Source organism: Harpia harpyja, chromosome 17 (genome assembly GCF_026419915.1).
Source record: "Harpia harpyja isolate bHarHar1 chromosome 17, bHarHar1 primary haplotype, whole genome shotgun sequence".
In the NCBI taxonomy this organism is placed as follows: domain Eukaryota; kingdom Metazoa; phylum Chordata; class Aves; order Accipitriformes; family Accipitridae; genus Harpia; species Harpia harpyja.
The window spans coordinates 28341446-28360819 of NC_068956.1; the positions used below are offsets into that span (position 1 = coordinate 28341446).

The 19374-nt window shown below is 36.1% G+C and overlaps 1 protein-coding gene across 6 annotated transcripts in view; it reads left to right on the forward strand.

Moving 5' to 3' along the window:
- NBEA (neurobeachin) overlaps positions 1–19374 on the forward strand; it is a 511508-nt gene that overhangs the window by 303431 nt on the left and 188703 nt on the right. For all 6 annotated transcript variants that reach the window (XM_052812195.1, XM_052812196.1, XM_052812200.1 and 3 more), the window contains one exon: positions 12587–12711. In XM_052812195.1, the coding sequence (XP_052668155.1) occupies positions 12587–12711 (125 nt within the window). The remainder of the gene's footprint in view (positions 1–12586; positions 12712–19374) is intronic.

The window sequence follows — 19374 nt, forward strand, 5'->3', positions numbered from 1 at the left end:
GAACCTCTTGACTGTCAGAAATAAAGTATAAATAGAACAGTTTTGATTTACTTGCCAAGCTGGTTTCTTAGCTCTTACAAAAATTCCCAGGAACAAAAAAGATCAAAGTTAAGATTACTTCAGCATTTATTTGATAGTGTTGTAAACATAGTATCTATTAAAAATTCTATAGCACTCATGGCTATGCCACTTGGCAAATGTTTATTTCATCAATACAAGTTGCATTTGTGGATAGCAATAACTGTTTATACACCAGTCAAGACGTATCCACTAATTGGGCCAGCATGTCCTTGTTTCAATTCTTAAGAACGATATTAGGGTTAAAGCTAGATGTGTCCTTTGTCTAAACTTGCAGAAAGTGTAAAACTTCAGACTTCTATAAATTTTGAATTCAAAGATTTCCAATTACCAAGCTTGAAGCAGCATTTTGCAAAAATAATCATTCTGTTAAAATAGTGTATTATTAGACTTGCATTTTAATAAACAGCTCTGCATGATGGAAATTAAAATAATTGCCTAGGTAAAACTTTATTATTTATTTATTAAACTTTGATTACTGTTGCTGTTTGCTGATAGGCCTCAAGGAAGCTAATTATTTCATCTCAATGCCAGGTTTATAAGTAAGTTAGCTGTCTTTAAATAGTTGCAGCTTGAATAATTTATAAAGCTTTGAAACAGTAATTCATTATGGGTTTTTAAGAAATTGTATTAAAAAAAAAAGCTGTGTGTCTTAGTTTTAGAATAACACTTTAAAAATATTTAGATAAAACATTTTTTCTTTCTTCTAATTAAAGGTTTTGAGAGACAAAATTTCTATTCCTGGATGCCATAGCCTTCGAGCCGTGACTTACAAACAGCGGTAACTAATGAGATAACGAGCCCTAGCTGTCTACCCCAACCCTGCTGTTTATGTTAAAAGTACAGCTCTAGATTTTTTGACAAGTCATTGCTGGTTTGCCATGAAACTGGACTGTAATTTGTATGCTCAGTAGCTTCTTCGGTAGTTCTTTCACAAGAAACGCAGGCACCTTAATCCGCGCATCTGGAATGGAGCAGACAGTTGGGGCAGCATCCTCATCAGCAGTCACATATGTTATCCCTACTTACAAGTGTGAGCCTTTAGCGTTTGACCTTTCAGTAAGCCGATCAGGCACCAAAGTTTTCAAGAGCTTCCACAAGCTCTCTTACTTTGGATGCCCACTTTGAAAACTTGGGACTGTTCTTTCAGTTGTTCAAGCACAGTAACCCTAACTGAAGCAACTTTTAGCTAGCATTTAACTCTTCTGGAATTGCAGATAAGTCACAAAAGCCTAGATTTTTTTGAGAAGCTAGGACCCTGTTGTCCCTAGTTATATATTTAATATGATAGATAACAATCTTGAAATACAGAGTAAATTGTTTTTCTTGTAAAAGGTGCCTGCTTCATCAGAATATTGTCAAAATCTCAGAATTGTTGTGCTGATGTGGACAGTATGGGGGTGACATTTACAACAACCTGAGGAGGAACCCCAACCTCCAGCTTTGCTTATCAGAGTTTCTTAATGCAGTGGTATTATTGCCATTCAGAATTCAAAGGGAAAATGGATTTTTTTTTTCCCTTTTCAGAAAAGGTAGAAAAAGCTACCTAAAGAATCTGGTGGTGTTCATTTCACTCAGGAGCAAAATATCGTCTCATTTACATAAGTAGAGAAGATAACACTCGTGCAGAAGGCAAAGGAGGAGGGTGTCTCTGTGAGATTTGAATAAATTGTTCTGTCTTCCCTTATCAGTACTACACCTGAACCAAGCAAATAATACCAAAAAAACCCCGGTGAGATGGGCAAGGGTTGTTTTTTGGGCAGTTGGGTTTCGTGGTTTGGTTTTTTTTTTTTAAATGAATTTCTGTGCAAGAAGGGAGTCAGACAATAAGGTGCTATACTAGAGGCAAATCAAAACTACGAGAGAGAGTTCTCTTACTTTCCAGTGGCCTTAACACCAGTTTATTTGGTTTTTCTGCAACCAGTTGTTCACCTTCCCCAGGCAGAATTGAGTCACCATGCTTCTGACTCAAATGCATTTTGATATTCTGGGCTGAAAAACTGAACAGAAGTAGTGAGCTGTATTATCGGACCACTGCTGTCTGCAGAATTGCTGCTGGAAGAATATTTTGTGTTTGAAGCTCAAGAGATGAACTACATTGAATATTTCTTAAAAAAAGAACTTTAATTCTGCAAATACCTTAGGTAGTGTCATAAGAACGTTACCTATTAAAGTTAACCTTGTTCAAAACCCAGCATCTTTACGGCAAAATTAATAGTTCTCCTAAAACATTTTCCATTTACTTTATTAAATCAGCATTTTACTTTGTTAAAATTAAGATAAACAAGTTATTTTCTGAGACGTTTACCTGATTTCTTATGGATCATAGCTGTAAAATGTCACAATACTTTCCAGACGATTGTGACAAAAAGTTGTACTATTTCATGACGACTCCTGTTTGTTGTGTTCAGAGGGCACCTACTTTTATTCTTCTTTTAATTTGACACATAAGGTGCTTAAGAAGCAAAATAATACTGCTACCAGCAGGTGGTATACTTGTACAAACAGAAGAAGAGTTGAATAGAAATTTCGTTTTAAAACTTTTTTTAATCAGAAAACGGTATTTTGGTTAAATCTTTTGGTGAAAAATTATGACGGTGTAAGTTCCTATGAAAATACCTGATTTTTCCCTTTCATTTTCCTAATTTAATAAAAGCCTTCAAAATTTTTTATTTTGAAATTTTATTTTATTTTCATGTTGTATTTCTTCACAGCAGGAGTGCGTAAGCTGATGTCATGGTACCTATTTCTGATGTGATGTTATAACAAACATAATAGTCAAAATGTAAAATAAATAGACTTTTTTTTCCTTGACATTGGAAGATCATTTGCTAGATAGTTCAATTTCTGTGTCAGTGAAACTTTGAGATATTTCTACATTTTGAATAAGAAAATCTGCACACTTAGCATGGAATTCATTTTACTTAATTTCAGCCATCTACAAATGTGCTTCTAGTCTAAGCCATCCTATCTGTCTCCTTTTGCAGTCAGTTAAGAAAGAGAGAGGCAACTTCAATACACCATTCATTCCATCTTGGAGTTTGTTATACTGTGGCATCCTGGTAGTACTTCTGAAATCTTAGTGAGTATGCCACCGTGCTGAGATGGCATGACATAACAAAAAATGCATTTAAAAGAAAAATGTCCTAGAATACTGTATATTATTCCAAGACATTTTCCAAAGGTGAATTTTACCCAAATTTTCATTTATTTGAAACTTTAAAAAGGCTTTGGGGGCTTTGGGGAGTTTGTTTCTTCTTTGTTTGGAGTGATGACGACACATTCTGAAACAGAATAAAGGTTCCAAACTAGAAATCAGAGTTAAACCACAGAGTATTGTTCCAACCGCTTTCTCTTCCTTTTATTCAAAGATAATATTACTGCATTTCTTCATTTTAGTAACCTTAAAATTTATTGCATTTTAGTGTTTCTAGGGATATAATTTATTATTCATAGAATTTCGTGCACTTGCATTCTGCTTTTATTGATAATTTGTTACTGAAAAAAAACCATTGTGATTCTGGTGAGTCAAACGCTGACAGTTTATGTATCCACTTTTTATGTTACCTCAGTTGTTCATTCAGTGTCATTGGATTAACTAAAAAGAACTGAGTAAAAAACTTCAGGAAATTGTATTGTTTCATTTAGCTGTACTACACGTAGTGTCCTAATATTGCACGTTAGTATTTGGATAGATTTGCCAGGGTTATCTCGCATTACTTTAAATTTATGGTTTATGTTAAATCAATTTAATAATTTTAAAAATTCTACTTACCTTTAGTTTTACTTCGTAGACATTTGAGTTATTGTCATTTCCATTGCTATTTTTTAGGAGGTATGTGGCTTTTTTCTTACGTTTTTTCTATATAGCTTTATACATGATTACTCTTATTTCCCTAAAACTACTGCTTCTTGGTATAAGTTTACTACTATTTAATAATATAGAAGCCATTCCAGAACAAACATCTCATTCTGGAGATCTAAGCTTTATAAAAAGTCTAGACAATCAGGAAATTGTTAGTCCTGCTTTGTTTGTGTGTTCCTTATCATTTTGTTCCTTCAGACTCTATGCAGATACTAAAATCCCCAATCCCTATGCAAAGTGAGTGCATTTGGTATAAATTTTCCTGATGATCAGAAGCAAGTTATCAGACCTTACAATATGATCTGGGAATTAACTGCCTTAAAAGTTTGTGTTTCAGGTACTACCACAGCTAAAAGGAACAGCTCTATTGCCACAGCCTCCCTTTCGCTTTTACGGACATTACTGTCCTTTCTGATGTTTCATCTAACTGAAGATTAACACAGCTGCAGAGATTTCTGTTCTCAGCTTCCCCTTTCTGTTTTTCCTCTTTTGAACTTCAGTGTCCTCAATTTTTTCACCAAAATGAAGTCATAGAAGTTTCAGGAGTTGGAGGGTTTCCTTAAGAGTGTGTACTAAATATACCTTTTTCCAGTGCCTTAAGAAGAAAATAAAAGCCACATAAATCACTCCCTCTTTTCTGACAAGGATGTTACACTTTAAAACAGTTCTTAGAAAATTCTTCTGCAGGAATTTGGTGGGTCTTTAACCATTAGTCATCTTCTGATAATTTTTGCTCTCTTTTCATTTGTAGCCAGTTCTCTGTTCCTCTCAGCTTTGTCCTTCATTATTAATGCAAGACCATTAGTAACATGATAACAGGAGAGAACCTGTGTTGGCAGTTTTCTTTCTGCTTTTCAAAGGTGACTCCTCTGCTCCTGTTCTGATGATCAGTGGTAGTGTTTTCTGTTACTTTGAGTTCCTCCGTGCTCTATTTCACTCTTATTTCAAAGTCCCCCTGAAAACGCTTTCCCTCCACCCAAACTTTGCAAAGCTACATCACACAAATACCAATCTCTGTAAAAGTTTGCAGGTTTATGAACTGCATTCATCCTTCACAAGTGTAAACAACTTCAAAACTTTTTTTTTCCTATTTTAAAAACTTCTACCATTCTCCAGTCTCCACAGGGAAACCTGTGGGTCTACTAACATGTAATCTGCTGGTAACTCGTGCTGCATATATTATCAATTGCGTTAAAATGAACCACTTTTTCCCTTTTTCTGTTCATAAAGTTATCGTAGAACCCCACAGATCAGCCCTAAACTTCACAGATTTCTGGAGTTCACTGCCTTAAACAAAAATAGCTCAAATTCACAGGTCTCAAAATATTATAGATTATCATCTAACAGATATTCTTGATAACACAGTATTTATCCATTTATCCATCCATTATTATTATTCATTTATCCATCCATTATTATTATTCATATGGATTTCTTTCTCTTCCCACCCACTTTCACAGTTACTCTCTTCTATTAGTTGCCAAAGTCATTGGTTTTCTTCTCACATCTCTGTTCCTTACAAACTTACTACTTATCCATTTTTTCCAGCTCAGTGTTGCTTTTTCTTCACCAATAGGACAAGAGGAAATGGCCTCAAGTTGAGGCAAGGGAGGTTTAGGTTAGATATTAGGAAAAATTTTTTTACTGAGAGGGTTGTCAAACATTGGAATGGGCTGCCCAGGGAAGTGGTTGAGTCACCATCCCTGGAGGTATTCAAAAAGCGAGTGGACAGGGTACTCCAGGGCATGGTTTAGGGGGCATGGTTAATGGTTGGACTCGATGATCTTGAAGGTCTTTTCCAACCGAAATGATTCTATGATTCTATAATCAATAATTACCTTTCAAACCTTTCATCTATGCTTTTCAATTTCTTTGCCTCCCGATCTGTTGTCTTTATGGTTTCCCATTTCCCAGTATCATGGAAAATATTGCTAGAAGAAGCCTTTTAATCTGTCCTTCTGTGTCACTCCTGCTCCAGTAAAATTATTCCAATGAATATTATCAATTGGTTAGACTGTATTACTTTTTTAATTCCTCACTGCCTAACTCCAGACTTTTCTATCAAGTCCTTTTTCATTTTTAGGGCTCTGACTTTGTCTACATTTCTCCTCAGATTTCACCGATCATTCCTGTCTCGTGTCTCTTCTCATTTTAATTTCTCACCTTTTGGCAGCCCCACACAGGAGGTACAAAACCCCTCTCATCTCTTGCGACACTTGGGAATACAGCGGTGCTGGCACCATGCTGCCGGGCCGTAAGTCACCCAGCTGGACCGCTGTGCTCTCCACACCACCTCCTCCCGCTGTCAGGGACCAGGACACTAACCGTTTAACCAAATTCACAGCTTGCTCCTTTGCTTTCTCTCTCATTTCTGCCCATGCTAGTTTGCTGCATTGGTTACAAATACGAGGTAAAGTGGAGAAAAAGCTAGTGGTCACTGACCATCCGGACATCCCCCAGGAAATTCTGTCCCTACCTGCCAGCCTAGGCATCCCTTGTTTGCCCACTGCCACAACCTCCATCCCCTGATATTTATTGCCAGTGCCGTCTCCACCAGCTTCTTACGTTCTTCTTCATGCCCTGTCTTCCTGCTGTTAGGGCACCTCACCAGTTTGTAAGCACTACTTCATCGTATTGTACCCACATCCCAAACCTTGCAGCCTGGCTTCCAGCAATCCATCTATCGTCCACGTGACTTCCCTAGGATGCATCCACCCAGCTTCTTTCAAAAATTACAGTATGAAACTTCGCACGTAAGAAACGAGTCACTCGACACCATAGTCATAAAAAAACTTTCAAAAGACTAAATATTACCTACATTTCCCTGAGTATTTAGCATCCTTCTGTTTAAGTGGTAAGCTCTTTTTCTGAGACTTTTTCCCTTCTACTCTGAAAATCTGCCATATATATTCCTGATGTTTAGCAATAATTATTCCTGTGCATGTGTACTTAAGAGAAAAAAAGTTGCTGTTTATAAGAATGCCTAAAGAATTTTTAAACTCCTATTTATAATATTTTTACCATCTTTTTCAATTTTCATTGCATTAGATGATTCTCAGGTTCATTGACGTCTTTATTCTCTATGTTGGTATTTGCAGTTTTTAGTATTATTGGTATTATTTGTTTAGTATTATTCTTAGTTTTCAGTATTTCTAGTTTTATTTCTGGGATTCTCTTGCATGCTCTTTGGAAAAACATCATGGAGCTTTGTGATTTTTCTAACTAACAAAATCTTTTTGTGTAGAGTAACTATACTAGTTATGCTAATTAAGGCTTTTGATATTTGTTTCTGTTCACGTACAAGGCTTTGTTGTCTTTTAGCCATTATAATATGGGATGTGATTTTTGCATACCTGTCTCACCATCTTGATAAAACCAGGCAGTCACTGTTTCTGTTTCAAGCACAGTCAGAAAAACCTTCACTCTAATACAATTATTGTATCTGTTGCTATACCACTTCTGAACAGTATTTGCTCTTTTGTTGTTACAGAAGGCCTTTACTACTTAGATCTTCTGGCAAATAGGTTTATATTTTGGCTTGTACTTTTAAACTGTAATAAATATTGCATAAGGAATAATTTGTATTTTTTTATTTCAAGTTTTCTTTTGCTTACAGTTTTTTTAATGGTCCAGATTTTCTGTTCTTCATATTACCTTAGGGAAATGCTTAATACTTTTCTAGTATACTTTTTTCTTATTTCTCAAAACACAGTCATAATTCCACACTGTGAAAAGAATTGTTTTTCCTTTTTAAAATATGTTACATAAAAACAACCAGGACTAATTCTTGAAATTACAGATCATCAATTCCGTGCCTTTTCTATGCAGTTTCCCAGTATTACAAAGACTATGGATTCTCTGACATCCTTCCAGTTCTGTGACCCACCTCTTTTTCCAAACAACTTTTTCCCCTTCCCCCATGCCTGCAGGCTTATTCCTCTTCATTTACATATTCGAACTTAATCTCTTCCATCTGGCAGCCCATCCTTTGGGCTGCAGTCTGAGGATTTTATGGACATGTGTACTGCAACTCTCCACTGTTTGTACTTGCCTGCAGTTGCTGGAGCTGTAGGTGACGTACAGCAAACGGCATTTGTACTGGGGTTCGCAGCCATGGAGCTGCTGTCGTGGATGCTGACTGCCCACAGGGTGGACAAAGGCTTGATGTTTAGGACAGCTAATATTCCTAAGTAAAAGAAAAAAAACCCTCCCCGTACACTTCATCGAAGCTGTGGCCGTAGGAGTTAACAGAAAATCTTTTCAAAAGTTGTCTTTAAGAAGTCCAAGCTGTACAGATGTTGTGAAAAGGCAGGGAGGACTTTGCTCTGCGGGCTGGCTTGATATTCCTCTAAATTCTTTTGGTGGCAGAGCTACACAATTTCTCCTCTGAGAGGGTAGTAGACTGGGCTACCTGAAATACTTTAGTCCATCTCAATAATCTTTGTCCCCAATTTTATGGAAGGTGTGTGTGTGGTACGGTAGCAAAGAGTATTATACAGAACTCAGTTCCGAGTTTTAGAGTAACCTGCCCTTGGGAGATTTCAAAGCTGTTTGCTCTAACTTATCAAAGTCCACCTTGGCTACCTGGGGTAGCATAACACTGCTTTGCCTTTCCATCCTATGCTGGCCTTTAACAAGATAAAATGCTGTTTGAAGTAGGAGAATGTACACAGCGAGCCGCTAAGCAGGCACCAATGAAGACAGTGGCAGTGAAACAGAATTTGTAATCCTTCAATAACTGTAGTGAAATAGGGCTTGTTCCATTAAAACAGGTATTTCTGTGACTGTATTAACTATATGAAACACTGCACATCTGAAATTTGGGATTAAGTTTGCAGTATGCACACCACTCCAAGTAAAATTTCTCTTAGTAACCCTGAAATATCACTAGTTTCATACCAGCCCTCATTATGATAAGGATGAGAAAGGTTTATATTGGATTATATTACAGTTGGTAAGGAAATTATCTCGACAGTTGAACTCACGGTGGGGACTTCTTTGGGTCGTGTTTTAGGGTGAATTTTAAATAACTGTTCAGTTAAAGGCATACAGATGTATTTCTTTTTTTGAAGTATGTAGAAGTAGCTCATGAATGATGCTATGAACTTTTAGTTCTTAAAAAAAATTCATCACAGTATGCTTAACATGCACTTTTTCATTCAAACAAGCCTGATTCAAAATGTCACTTAACTGGTATAAGATATGGGGGAATAAGAAATTACATGTAATCTAGTTGGCGGTGGAAATAAGGATTATTAATAATATACATTATTAAGAAAAGTAAAGCTTATTGAAATATTGTACTTGTTGCAGAAATAAGTTACTAAAATGACTTGATTTCGTCAAGTCACTTCTAGGAAACATGGGTTGTAGCAGAAAGAGATGTGGACTATTTGCAGACATGCTCTCTTCTAGGACTGACTTGTGCCTAGTACAGCATTAGATAGTGTAGTTTTGCTTGATTTACAGCCATCATTTAGAACTACCTAACAGCTACCTAAATTCCTGAAAAATCTTAAAGCCTGAATAATATCCTCAGGATTAGAATGTAAGTATTTCTCAAATACTGTAATCTAGGGGCTAGACAACATAATACTGATTCAGTCCATAGCTCTGGACTTTTAAAGCAGGTTAAATTCTTAGTTTTAGGCTGGAGCTTGTGGCCACAGTCTTCGACTTTACTAGTATTTTTAATCTAATCAAAAAATGTGATAATATAACTTTTCAGGAAAATCCCACAGATTTATGTGTCTATAATGCGAGTGATGAAACTCAATCATTCAAAACTTTCTGTAAGTATAGCCACCAGCTTTTCAGAAGTCTGCTTTCTTGATAACAGTAGGGTAGGAGAAAGTATCTTGTCTTTTTATTAAAGGTGTTGCTCAAAGAGTCAAGGGTAAATCTGAGAGTAACTGGTTAAGATTCAGAAACCTTTTCTTTAGGGTTCAGATACCATCCTCCAGTATCTGGCAGTATGTAATAACGTTGTGGGATAGACTCCAGTAGAAATCTCTAGGAAGAAACTTCAGTTGTGTTTTAAAAAGATGTATAATTTGTGATTAAGAATAAGGTTTGTTATTTCAAAATTTTTATTTTGCACCACTATTACATATTTCAGACTGTGATCCCTGGTGAACTTGTAATCTTTTTTTGGATCCCCAAAACAGACTTTATCCTCTGACAATTTCATCACTTCTTTACTTAGTGCTTCATTAACATAGTGACTTTAAAATCTGTTTTACTTTAAACTGAGAATATACAGTATTCTTCAGACTGATTAGTGAAATTAATGGATTACCACATTAAACACAGAACAAATTAAAAATGCAAATTTTTTAGTCTTTGAATAGTTCTTAATTTCTTAAAAAACTCTTAATTCTTATATAGTTGTATCATTCTTATCAACCTAACAGTATTTTTTATTATTATTATTATTATTATTATTATTATTATTATTATTGAGACAAATGCCATTTCAGGGAACTCTTGTGTTTAAAAGAGTTTTCGTTAATACCTTTACTCCTGTTCCATCATGACTTTCTCTTAGATGGAATTAAAAAGGGAAAGTTCCTTGCCTTTCCTAAAAAATCACTATGGTAAAAAGCCTTTAGGATTATCTTTGATATCATCAGTTTAAAATAAAGGCTTAGAGCACGCAAGGAGTCTTTAAACTTTGTCTGTTAAACCATGGGGCAGTTGTCTGCCTGTTTTTGCATTCATATCACAGAAAGGTCAAGGGGATTTAGCAGTCACAATAAAATTATTCAGTGCTCAGTGTAGGAGGAGAAATGATGGACTGATACTTCGGGCTAACATGACATCTGTGAGCAAAAACCGTACCATAGTACAAAACCAAAGTAGGCTATTTTACTTAGCAAAACATAATTGGCACTCAAGATATTTCTGTCTCAGAGCATGCAGGCCGGGCCGTTAATGCGGGATCTTCCCACTGTGGGAGCTCAGAGTCACTGCCTCACCTTTTTTACGCAAGATGCTCTGAATTGCTCTTGCTGAGGAAGCAGCTCCCGCTGAACTCCTGAAGTTGGCTCCTCACTGCTTGTAGATCAGTAAGATGCCTGTTCTGCAAGGCAGCAATGAAAGTAGGACCTTCACACAGACTCAAGAAGCGTATAGTGAAAATGTCATTCCGAATGCAAAAAAACCCCAACGTTGGCTAAAAATGATGGTGTCCTGCTTCTGAAAATTTGTAAGTGGCTAGAAGGTATGCTGCTGCATCCACTCCCCTTGGTGCTGTGCCCTCCAGAACTGATCCAGGTCTCATGACAGCAGTTAGTAAAGTTGGACAAGAACTCATGCAAGCATGAAAAAAAGTGATTAAGAAGTGGACTGTGAAAAGTAAAAAAGGTCTGTTCTACATTAGCATATTTCTGCATTTCCTCTGGAAATGGCTACCAGTGCATAGCTTCTCAAAACGAAGGCAACACAGAAAACAGTGGCTGAAGTAACACCTAGAAAAATCCAGCAAAGATGTAACCCATCTGCTGAGCTGAAAACTTTTCTTTTTTTTTTTCTCATCTTCCTTTTGACCACGCACCACCAGAGTTCTGCAGATAGATTGAAAATAACTGGTTTAAAGCAGTGTTTCCCTAGTTATGGTCTGCAAAGTCATGGTCTGCAGAATCATTTTAAGTGTATAGCGTGTTCCACTGTGAGTTTGATGATAAGGGTGCATCCACAAACATTTTGGGTATTTGATAGTGATCCAAAAAGTTTTTTAAATGATGGCTTAAAATACAGCTTTGCCTGAATACCCTGCAGCATACTTATAAAATTGATGTGGGAGATGTTTGTGTTGATAGGGTCAAGAAGTTGTCTGGGAGTGGAGCTGGTCATTTCTTTAGAACCAAAGTTGAATACCAGATGATTATATATGTGTATGTTTTGACTTGAATATAGATTAACAATGGCTTATATCATTCTACAGAACTTCAATATTGCTTTTGAATGTAAGAAGGCAATGTAACGCAAAGATGGCCATGGTTGTTAATGGCTTGTATTAGCTGGAAGCTATAAAATCATCCCAGTACTCTGTTAGTGCTGGAATAATAATTTACCAAGACAATTACCACATGGTGGAATTTTTTTGCTGCCCTAATTCAGTGTTATTAATAATGAATAAAATTGCAATTTTCTCAGGTTGCTAGGGGCAGTGGGGAATTATTTCAATGAATATTTCAGCACATTAGTTTAATCATAGTTCCACAAAATTCAAGTGGGCAATATTTTATACTTCTAAGTTCAGTCTGCTAAGGGACCATAGTCATTAAATTGCAAACTATTTGCACTGAGGTCCATTCTATGATTTACAAGCCTTGTTAAAAACACTGTAAAAGAAAGCAAGCTGTGCCATTAATACTTGTAATTTGATGCTGCATTTGTTAATGGGCTCAGTGTGATTAATGTTTTTAGCAGCAGGCAGAACATTTTGAGACAGGCAGTGCTGAGGTTTATAATATATAAATGCACGTAAAGAAACATTAGAATATTGTAAGTTTTAGTAATATATGTTTTTACAAGATTGTATTCCTGAAATAGAAAAGCAGCAGTGAAATTATACTATAATGTATGTAAATACAGTTCAAGCTGTGGTAGGTGCTGATGTGTGTGTTCTTTATTTCATAGCCAACTGCACGACTTCTGGCGCTTGGATTACTGGGAAGACGATTTGCGCCGGCGGAGGCGATTTGTTCGCAATGCTTTTGGGTCTACTCATTCTGATGCTCTCCTAAAAGCTGCTGTGGAATATGGTCAGTACTAATTCCTGCTTAAAAATGTAGCTGATGATGTTTTCTTGATGTCCGTGAATCCCTGAGAATTGTGTCGCTTCTTTTCTAAGGGCAGTGCTGAGAATTCTAGGACAACGTTTTCTTAGAAAAGGAATTCTTTCAATTCTTACACTTTAATGAACCAGAAGACTTGAGCTTGTGGGCTGCTAAATTCTCTGATCCCCAAGGGATTCACATTATACCTCTCTAGCATCCCCAGACACTAATTTTGAGACACTGGTAAAAGTGACTGAACTTGTCTCTCCAGAGTGACAGAACGAAACTGTTAGGCCATCAAACTAATGTGTCGTAATAGTTTCATTGCAGACCTTTCATGAATGAGGAATTAACTGGTTTTAAAAAATATCAGAAGTTTTATCCTGGCGTGCATCATCTCAGCCAAAAGTATTTTTTTCTGCAAATCATGAAATACATGAGAACTCATTTAATTATTTTAAGCATACTTGTGATTTGAACAGTGAACTGACTACATAGGAGCTTCAGTCTAGGAACTTAAGGTTTAGACGCTGTTTGATTTTCATGGAGAGGTAGCCAGAGATAAAAGAGGAAGGAGGAACATGCTTACAAATTCCCTTATATCATCTAAAAGTTTCATATGTTTAGTGACTTCTGTACAGTAGACTGAACCTGAGTACTCCAAAAGTCTAAAGCAAATTTATTTCTCAGGTTTAAGCTGGGGTACTTCTCTAAGATTTCAAAGACAGGAATTTTTTAACGAATACTAAGATTTTTTCTGTCTTTTTTTTTTTTTTTATCTGTAGTACTGAAAAAAAAATCCTGGGGTTCTTTAGCATTTAGGAGTAAAAAATGGAAGTAATTATGCACAAAGCAAGTTGAACCTTTCAGCTGGTGTGTAGCCAAAGGCTAATGTTGCCAAAAGTTCTGAATATGATAGATATAAAGCTAACTCTGTGTGACCCACACATTTCACCAGGTTGTTGAGGCAAGTAGCTGGGATTCAAACAAGGTTAGACATATAAATGAATATCTGTGTGTGCAGTTATACTAGCTAGTGTAATTTAATACTTATTTAAACGTGAAGGCTATCATGTGCAGGACTTTAGGTCATAAACTGTTCATAAGTTGGGCTAAGGAAGACATTTCCCCCAGTAGTACATAGTATTGCGTATTTGACAAAAGCTTATTTTCTCCACATTCTTCAAAAACATCAAAACAGAGATTTTATGAGAGGCAGATGCAAAACTGTGCTAATTGCTGTGTTGCTTTTGTAAGGCAAATAATCATCAAAACCATGGACTTTGTGCATTATACAGGTACAAGAACCCTTAAAACTATTCTTATTGATTAATAATTTTGGATATTGAACTAGCATTAAAACAGGAAGAAATCTGATTTATGAGCTATTACAAAGTTTTAAGCCTTGATATTATCCTGTTTTTAAAATAACAGGAGCTTTCCATTTACTTAGATGGACTTAGTTTCATGCCTTTATAGCAGGAATGTTGTATCTTTGGGATAAGATTGTACTCAGAGGATGCTGGAAATGGTTTGGGGCTTTTTTTATGAGAACTATAATACAAGTTGCACTTAAACAGTTTCAGCATGTTGCAAAGATTGCTTCCATTTATGTAGTTTCTGTGTTCCAGTGTTTTAGTGCAGGTGACAGCTGCCTGGTGGTAGAGCTAGCCTGCAAGACAAAGCTACGACCAAAAGAAACAGAAAAACTGAAGTAGTTATAGTTTCATACTGGATTGTTTATATATAATTTCATGCTACTCACCTGTTAGTGCATTCAACATACAGGAAGATTAAAGCTCAGGTGTGTTTAGAGGTGGTACGCACCAAACTCAGTGGCTGCATAAAAATTACAATAGACTGCAGAATTAAAATAAATAATTCAAACTTTTCACATATGTATTAAAATTAGCATATGGAATTTTAAAACAGCATACATTAAACTTATAATTCACGGATTCTATCTAGATGTACTTACTTTTCAGAGGCTTAAGCCTTTGGAGTTTAATATTGAAACTTTTAGCTGACCTTTCTCTGTAAGAAAACATCCTTAACACTGATGTTATTTTTATGCCTCTTGGTGTTACTAATGAGTTGAATAATTTATGAGGTTGTCATGTGAAAAGGATTTGGTGCAGTTTGATGTACTTTTAGCCTCTGGTGTTGGAATGTGATTAATAAAGAGCTGGAGGCAGATTTTTCTCCATAGGGCTTAACTTTCACTATGTTTTTTTTTATTAGCTTTGTTTTGATAATTTTGTTTGGAACAGTTTGATAGTAAAATGCCCCTAGCTTCTAAAACTAAGCATGATATCACACTACAGAAAGAATTTAAAGCATTTTTAAAAAATCATACTACATAGTTTTCCAGTAACAGATTTTTTCCTGACCTCAGATACTTTGTGAGAAATAAACTGTTCATCAAAGCAAAATTTGTTGGGCTTTTATTATATTAACAGCAATTTTTCATCTTGACTGATACCTCTAGTACAAGTAAAGCTATTTTGAGCATCAGTAAAATAGTGGAAACATCTTACAAGTTTTTGTTATCTACATTGACTGTCAGTTATCATTTAGGATTTTGTGCATAAATATTGCAGTGGAGGAATGTTTAGGCAAAGCCTAAGTCAGCAAGCTCCTCAGTGTCTACGATCAAAGGCATCAACTTAAATAGGTCTGATCAGGCATTGCAGAAGAGGGCAGGCAGTTTCAGCTGAGCAAAAATCACAGAGCAAAGATGACAAAATTAATCAGTCATTTCTTTGGCAGTAAATAATAAGATATGCTGAGGATTGCAGATGAGAGAATTTCCAGATTCCTTGGAGATGTGCCTGCTTAACACCTGATATATCTAAGCTTGTGCAGCCATCAAGATATGACCTTGGTAAATAAAAAAGTTCTCTACAGCTACTCTAGTATTAAATCAGAGTTGACGTTGGATGTATGGATACTGTAATTATATAGCACTTGCAGTCATCAAGGAATAGAAGAGATTTGGAAATGAAAACTATGTCTGTGATCTATATGTTTGTTTCAGAGAAGTAACAACAAATGTTAAATTCTACCTTGAAGAGCTAAAAAACCAAAAGTGTTAATTTTGACTGATAAGTGACTTCTTCCTGTAGATAACATTATATATTATCTACTAAGGGAAATAGTATTCTCTCAAAAAATTTCTCCTACGAGGCAAGTGGGTGAAGCTTCTATTTAACTACCGTCTGTTAGTCAGCCGTTGTATGCATGTTCAGATGTCTTGTTTTGACAAAATATAATATGCATACATATATGTATGTGTGTGTGCATATATGTACATATATATATATGTATATACGCATGTTCAAAGTACCTGGCAAGTAAAAAATATTGCAATGAGAAATTATAACGTATTTCTATGGGTATATACAACTGTGTGAAAAATTATAGTTTATTCCTATGGCTATATACTTAGCTGTTCTTTGAGACTGTAGGTATGTCAGAGTCATAACAGCATTTAAAGGAGATGGACTGGACAATTTTTTCCCGTCGGATTAGTCTCCTCCATTTCTAAGTTTTTTATATTAGGCACTGGATTTGTTTGTAATCTGTTAAAATGACTTTCATATCTGGATTTAAAATTCAAGCATCATCAGTTCAGTACTGTATCTGCTGTGCCTTTTTGTTTTAGTTAAATTCTTACTTGAATAGAAATATGGATTCATTTCTCCCTTTTGTGAAGCTGAAGGGATACTGCTTACTGCAGTGTCAAAGTGCAAGCTATAACAGGATTTTGAACTACCTGGAAACTTTTAGTAAAGCTTTAATTTTATAGTGTCGATGGATTTTAAACAGTTCTTATTTTAAGTTTAGATGGAGTTTCAATGTAATTGAGTAAATTGTAGACTGAAAAGAAAGGAAAAAAAAAAAAGATTGTATAAAAGATTATAAACTCTACTTCTCTCCCCCAAATTTTACTACCAGTAAATGCATGAAATATGCAGATATGACCCAATTCACAGTGATTCTGTACATGTGGTGAAAGAACTGTCTCTTCCAGTTAATCACCTTAACAGTTTACAGTCACTGGAGATTAGTACAGATGAGACATTACTGTACCATCCTGCCAGTGAGGCAGAATACTGCTCCACAAAGGTCATCTTAAGAGCAAAATAGTTAATTTATTAAGCTTTGGTCCTTCAGTCTTTAAAGATTGTGGTCCACAAACTGTTTGCACATAGAGGGGGTCCAAGAAAGGCCACATTTTCTAGTCTGCACTGGAGGAAATGGGCATGAATAACTCAGTGCCCATGTTCTAAACATACATATGTAAGCTGGTGAAATAGTTCTAGTGTTTGTGCTCAAGAATATTTTGCCTGTTAAGCCGATTATCATGACAGACCCTGAATGCTTAGAATGAAAAAGGAAAAAAAGAAAAAAAAGAAAAAAGAAAAGAAAAAAAAAGACTTCATAATGTAATACATTCAGGTTTTGAAACAAAGCTACAGATATGTCTTATGTGCAGTATGGCAATTGCTTTTGAACTTGCATATTTTAAGTTACTCATTCCATTATGTATTTGGACATCTAATTAGCAACCTTATTTCAAGAGTGGTTCTAGCTGAAGCAGACTGTATATGGCTCCTTCTGGGACTTGTCATTAGTTTCAGCAAATGCTGTGTGTGCTCATCATCAGAAATACAGTTTTGTTATAGAAACAATTAAAAAGCATCAGGTTTTGAAATCTGAAATGTTCAAATCTGAAATCTACTTTTATGAAAGCAGCTGGATTTTGATAGACTTCCAAAGAATTGCAGGCAGGATTCCTTCAGGCTGCTGAAGGACTTACATTCCCAGAACATTTAGCTTCAAGCAAGCGCTACCTTAAAAAAAAGGCTGTGTGGGTTCCCTGCTACGAAACTGGGAGTCTGAAATCAATGGGAACCCCTGTTCAAACCAGGGACTGTCTTCATAACAGGGATTCTGGGTATCCCATTGGATCCTAAAGGAAGATTCAGTTTTTGAGGGTCCTCAATGTTAAAGAAAAATGTACCAAGATGAACTTCCAGTAACTGTAGCTCTAGAGCAACCCCTCAGTGCTGAGAAGTCCAGAGCAGTTGATTCCCACAGCTCCTGACTTCCATCTCCTGAACAGCTGGGCTCCCACCTTCTGCAGCCAGTGTTAGAACAAGATTGAGGGAGGAGAGTCCAGAGAAACTGGTAAGGAGCTGGTTTCATTTGGCATGCACCAGATGTTGTTCCAGAAAGCTAAGTCAGCGTTTTAGAAACAAACTTAGCTTGACATTTTCAGATAAGACATTTGTAGAAATCAGGATGTCCCATGAACTGGAGATGCTCAATTTCACCATCTCTGTTCAGAAGCTTTGCTGTAAAATCAAATGCCTTTTTCTAGGAAGTCTGAATTCCCACCTAAAAGTTAGTCTTCATTTCCAAATATCCTGCATTTTGGGTTCTACGCTTTGATATATTAGGTTGTTGACACTGACATTGCTAGCAACCTAGAGGTGGTTTTTGTTGGTGAAAATACCACCATTGTTTACACTGCATTCAAGACTGTCTGTCAAGGTTACTGCATAAATTGTATATACCTAGAAACATTAATATACTTTTTCTTAGGTTCATAAAGTCCTCTGACTTCATTATCTTCACCCTATCTTTTGTCTGTACTTATTGAAAATTCCTACCATATTTCCAGAACAGTTTCAACAATGCTAATTTCAGAACTATGTTTAAGCAAGCAGTATTTTTCAGTAACTAATGCAAAACTGAAAGCAAGTTGAAGACAACTGATACTGGATCATAACTTATCAGAGTTTTGCTAGCAGGCCTGCTAGATGCGTAAAAACCAGTTACTTTTGTAGGTGTATCTGCAGTGAGAGTGTTCTATATGTACCATGTAAGAGATTAAAGACCAAATTATGCTTTCAGTTTTGTCTATGAAATATTGCTTTCTATACTGTATCTATATGAACAGCTTTGCTGTCAGGGTTGAGTTTGTAGATCTTTTTGTAGGCTTCTTTTACATTTACTTCTAAACTGATCCAGATATTCTTTAGATATGCTTTGTTTAGCCCAGGGGAGAGAAGGCTCAAGGGGGCCTTATAGTTGTGTATAAATACCTGTTGGGAGGGAATGAAGAAGATGGTGTCAGACTCTTCTCAGTGGTGCCCAGTGACAGGACAAGAGGCAACAGGCACAAACTGAAATACAGAACATTCTATTTAAAGATAAGTAAAACCTTTTTTTACTGTAATGGTGCTCAAACAATGGAACAGGCTGTCCAGAGAAGTTGTGCAGCCTCCATCCTTGGAAATAGCGAAAACCCAGCTTGCCAAGGTCCTGGGCAGCCTGCTTTTTAACTGACCCTGCTTTGGACAGTGGGTTGGACTAGACAATCTCCAGATGTGCCTTCCAGCCTCAAGGATTCTGTGATTCTCATAAAGGAGCCAGAGCTTAAAGTAGACGGTTGCCAGAACTTAGTCTTCAGTAATATTTTTAAAACCCTAGATTACTTATATGTCAATGTTCAAGACTGATCTTCTTATGTAATTTCAATTTGATTGATACTAGAAATGCAAGCCTTGGCAACAAGTTACTTTAATCTTCATAAAACTTTTTTAAGAAATGCAGATTTACATATCACAGAATTACAGA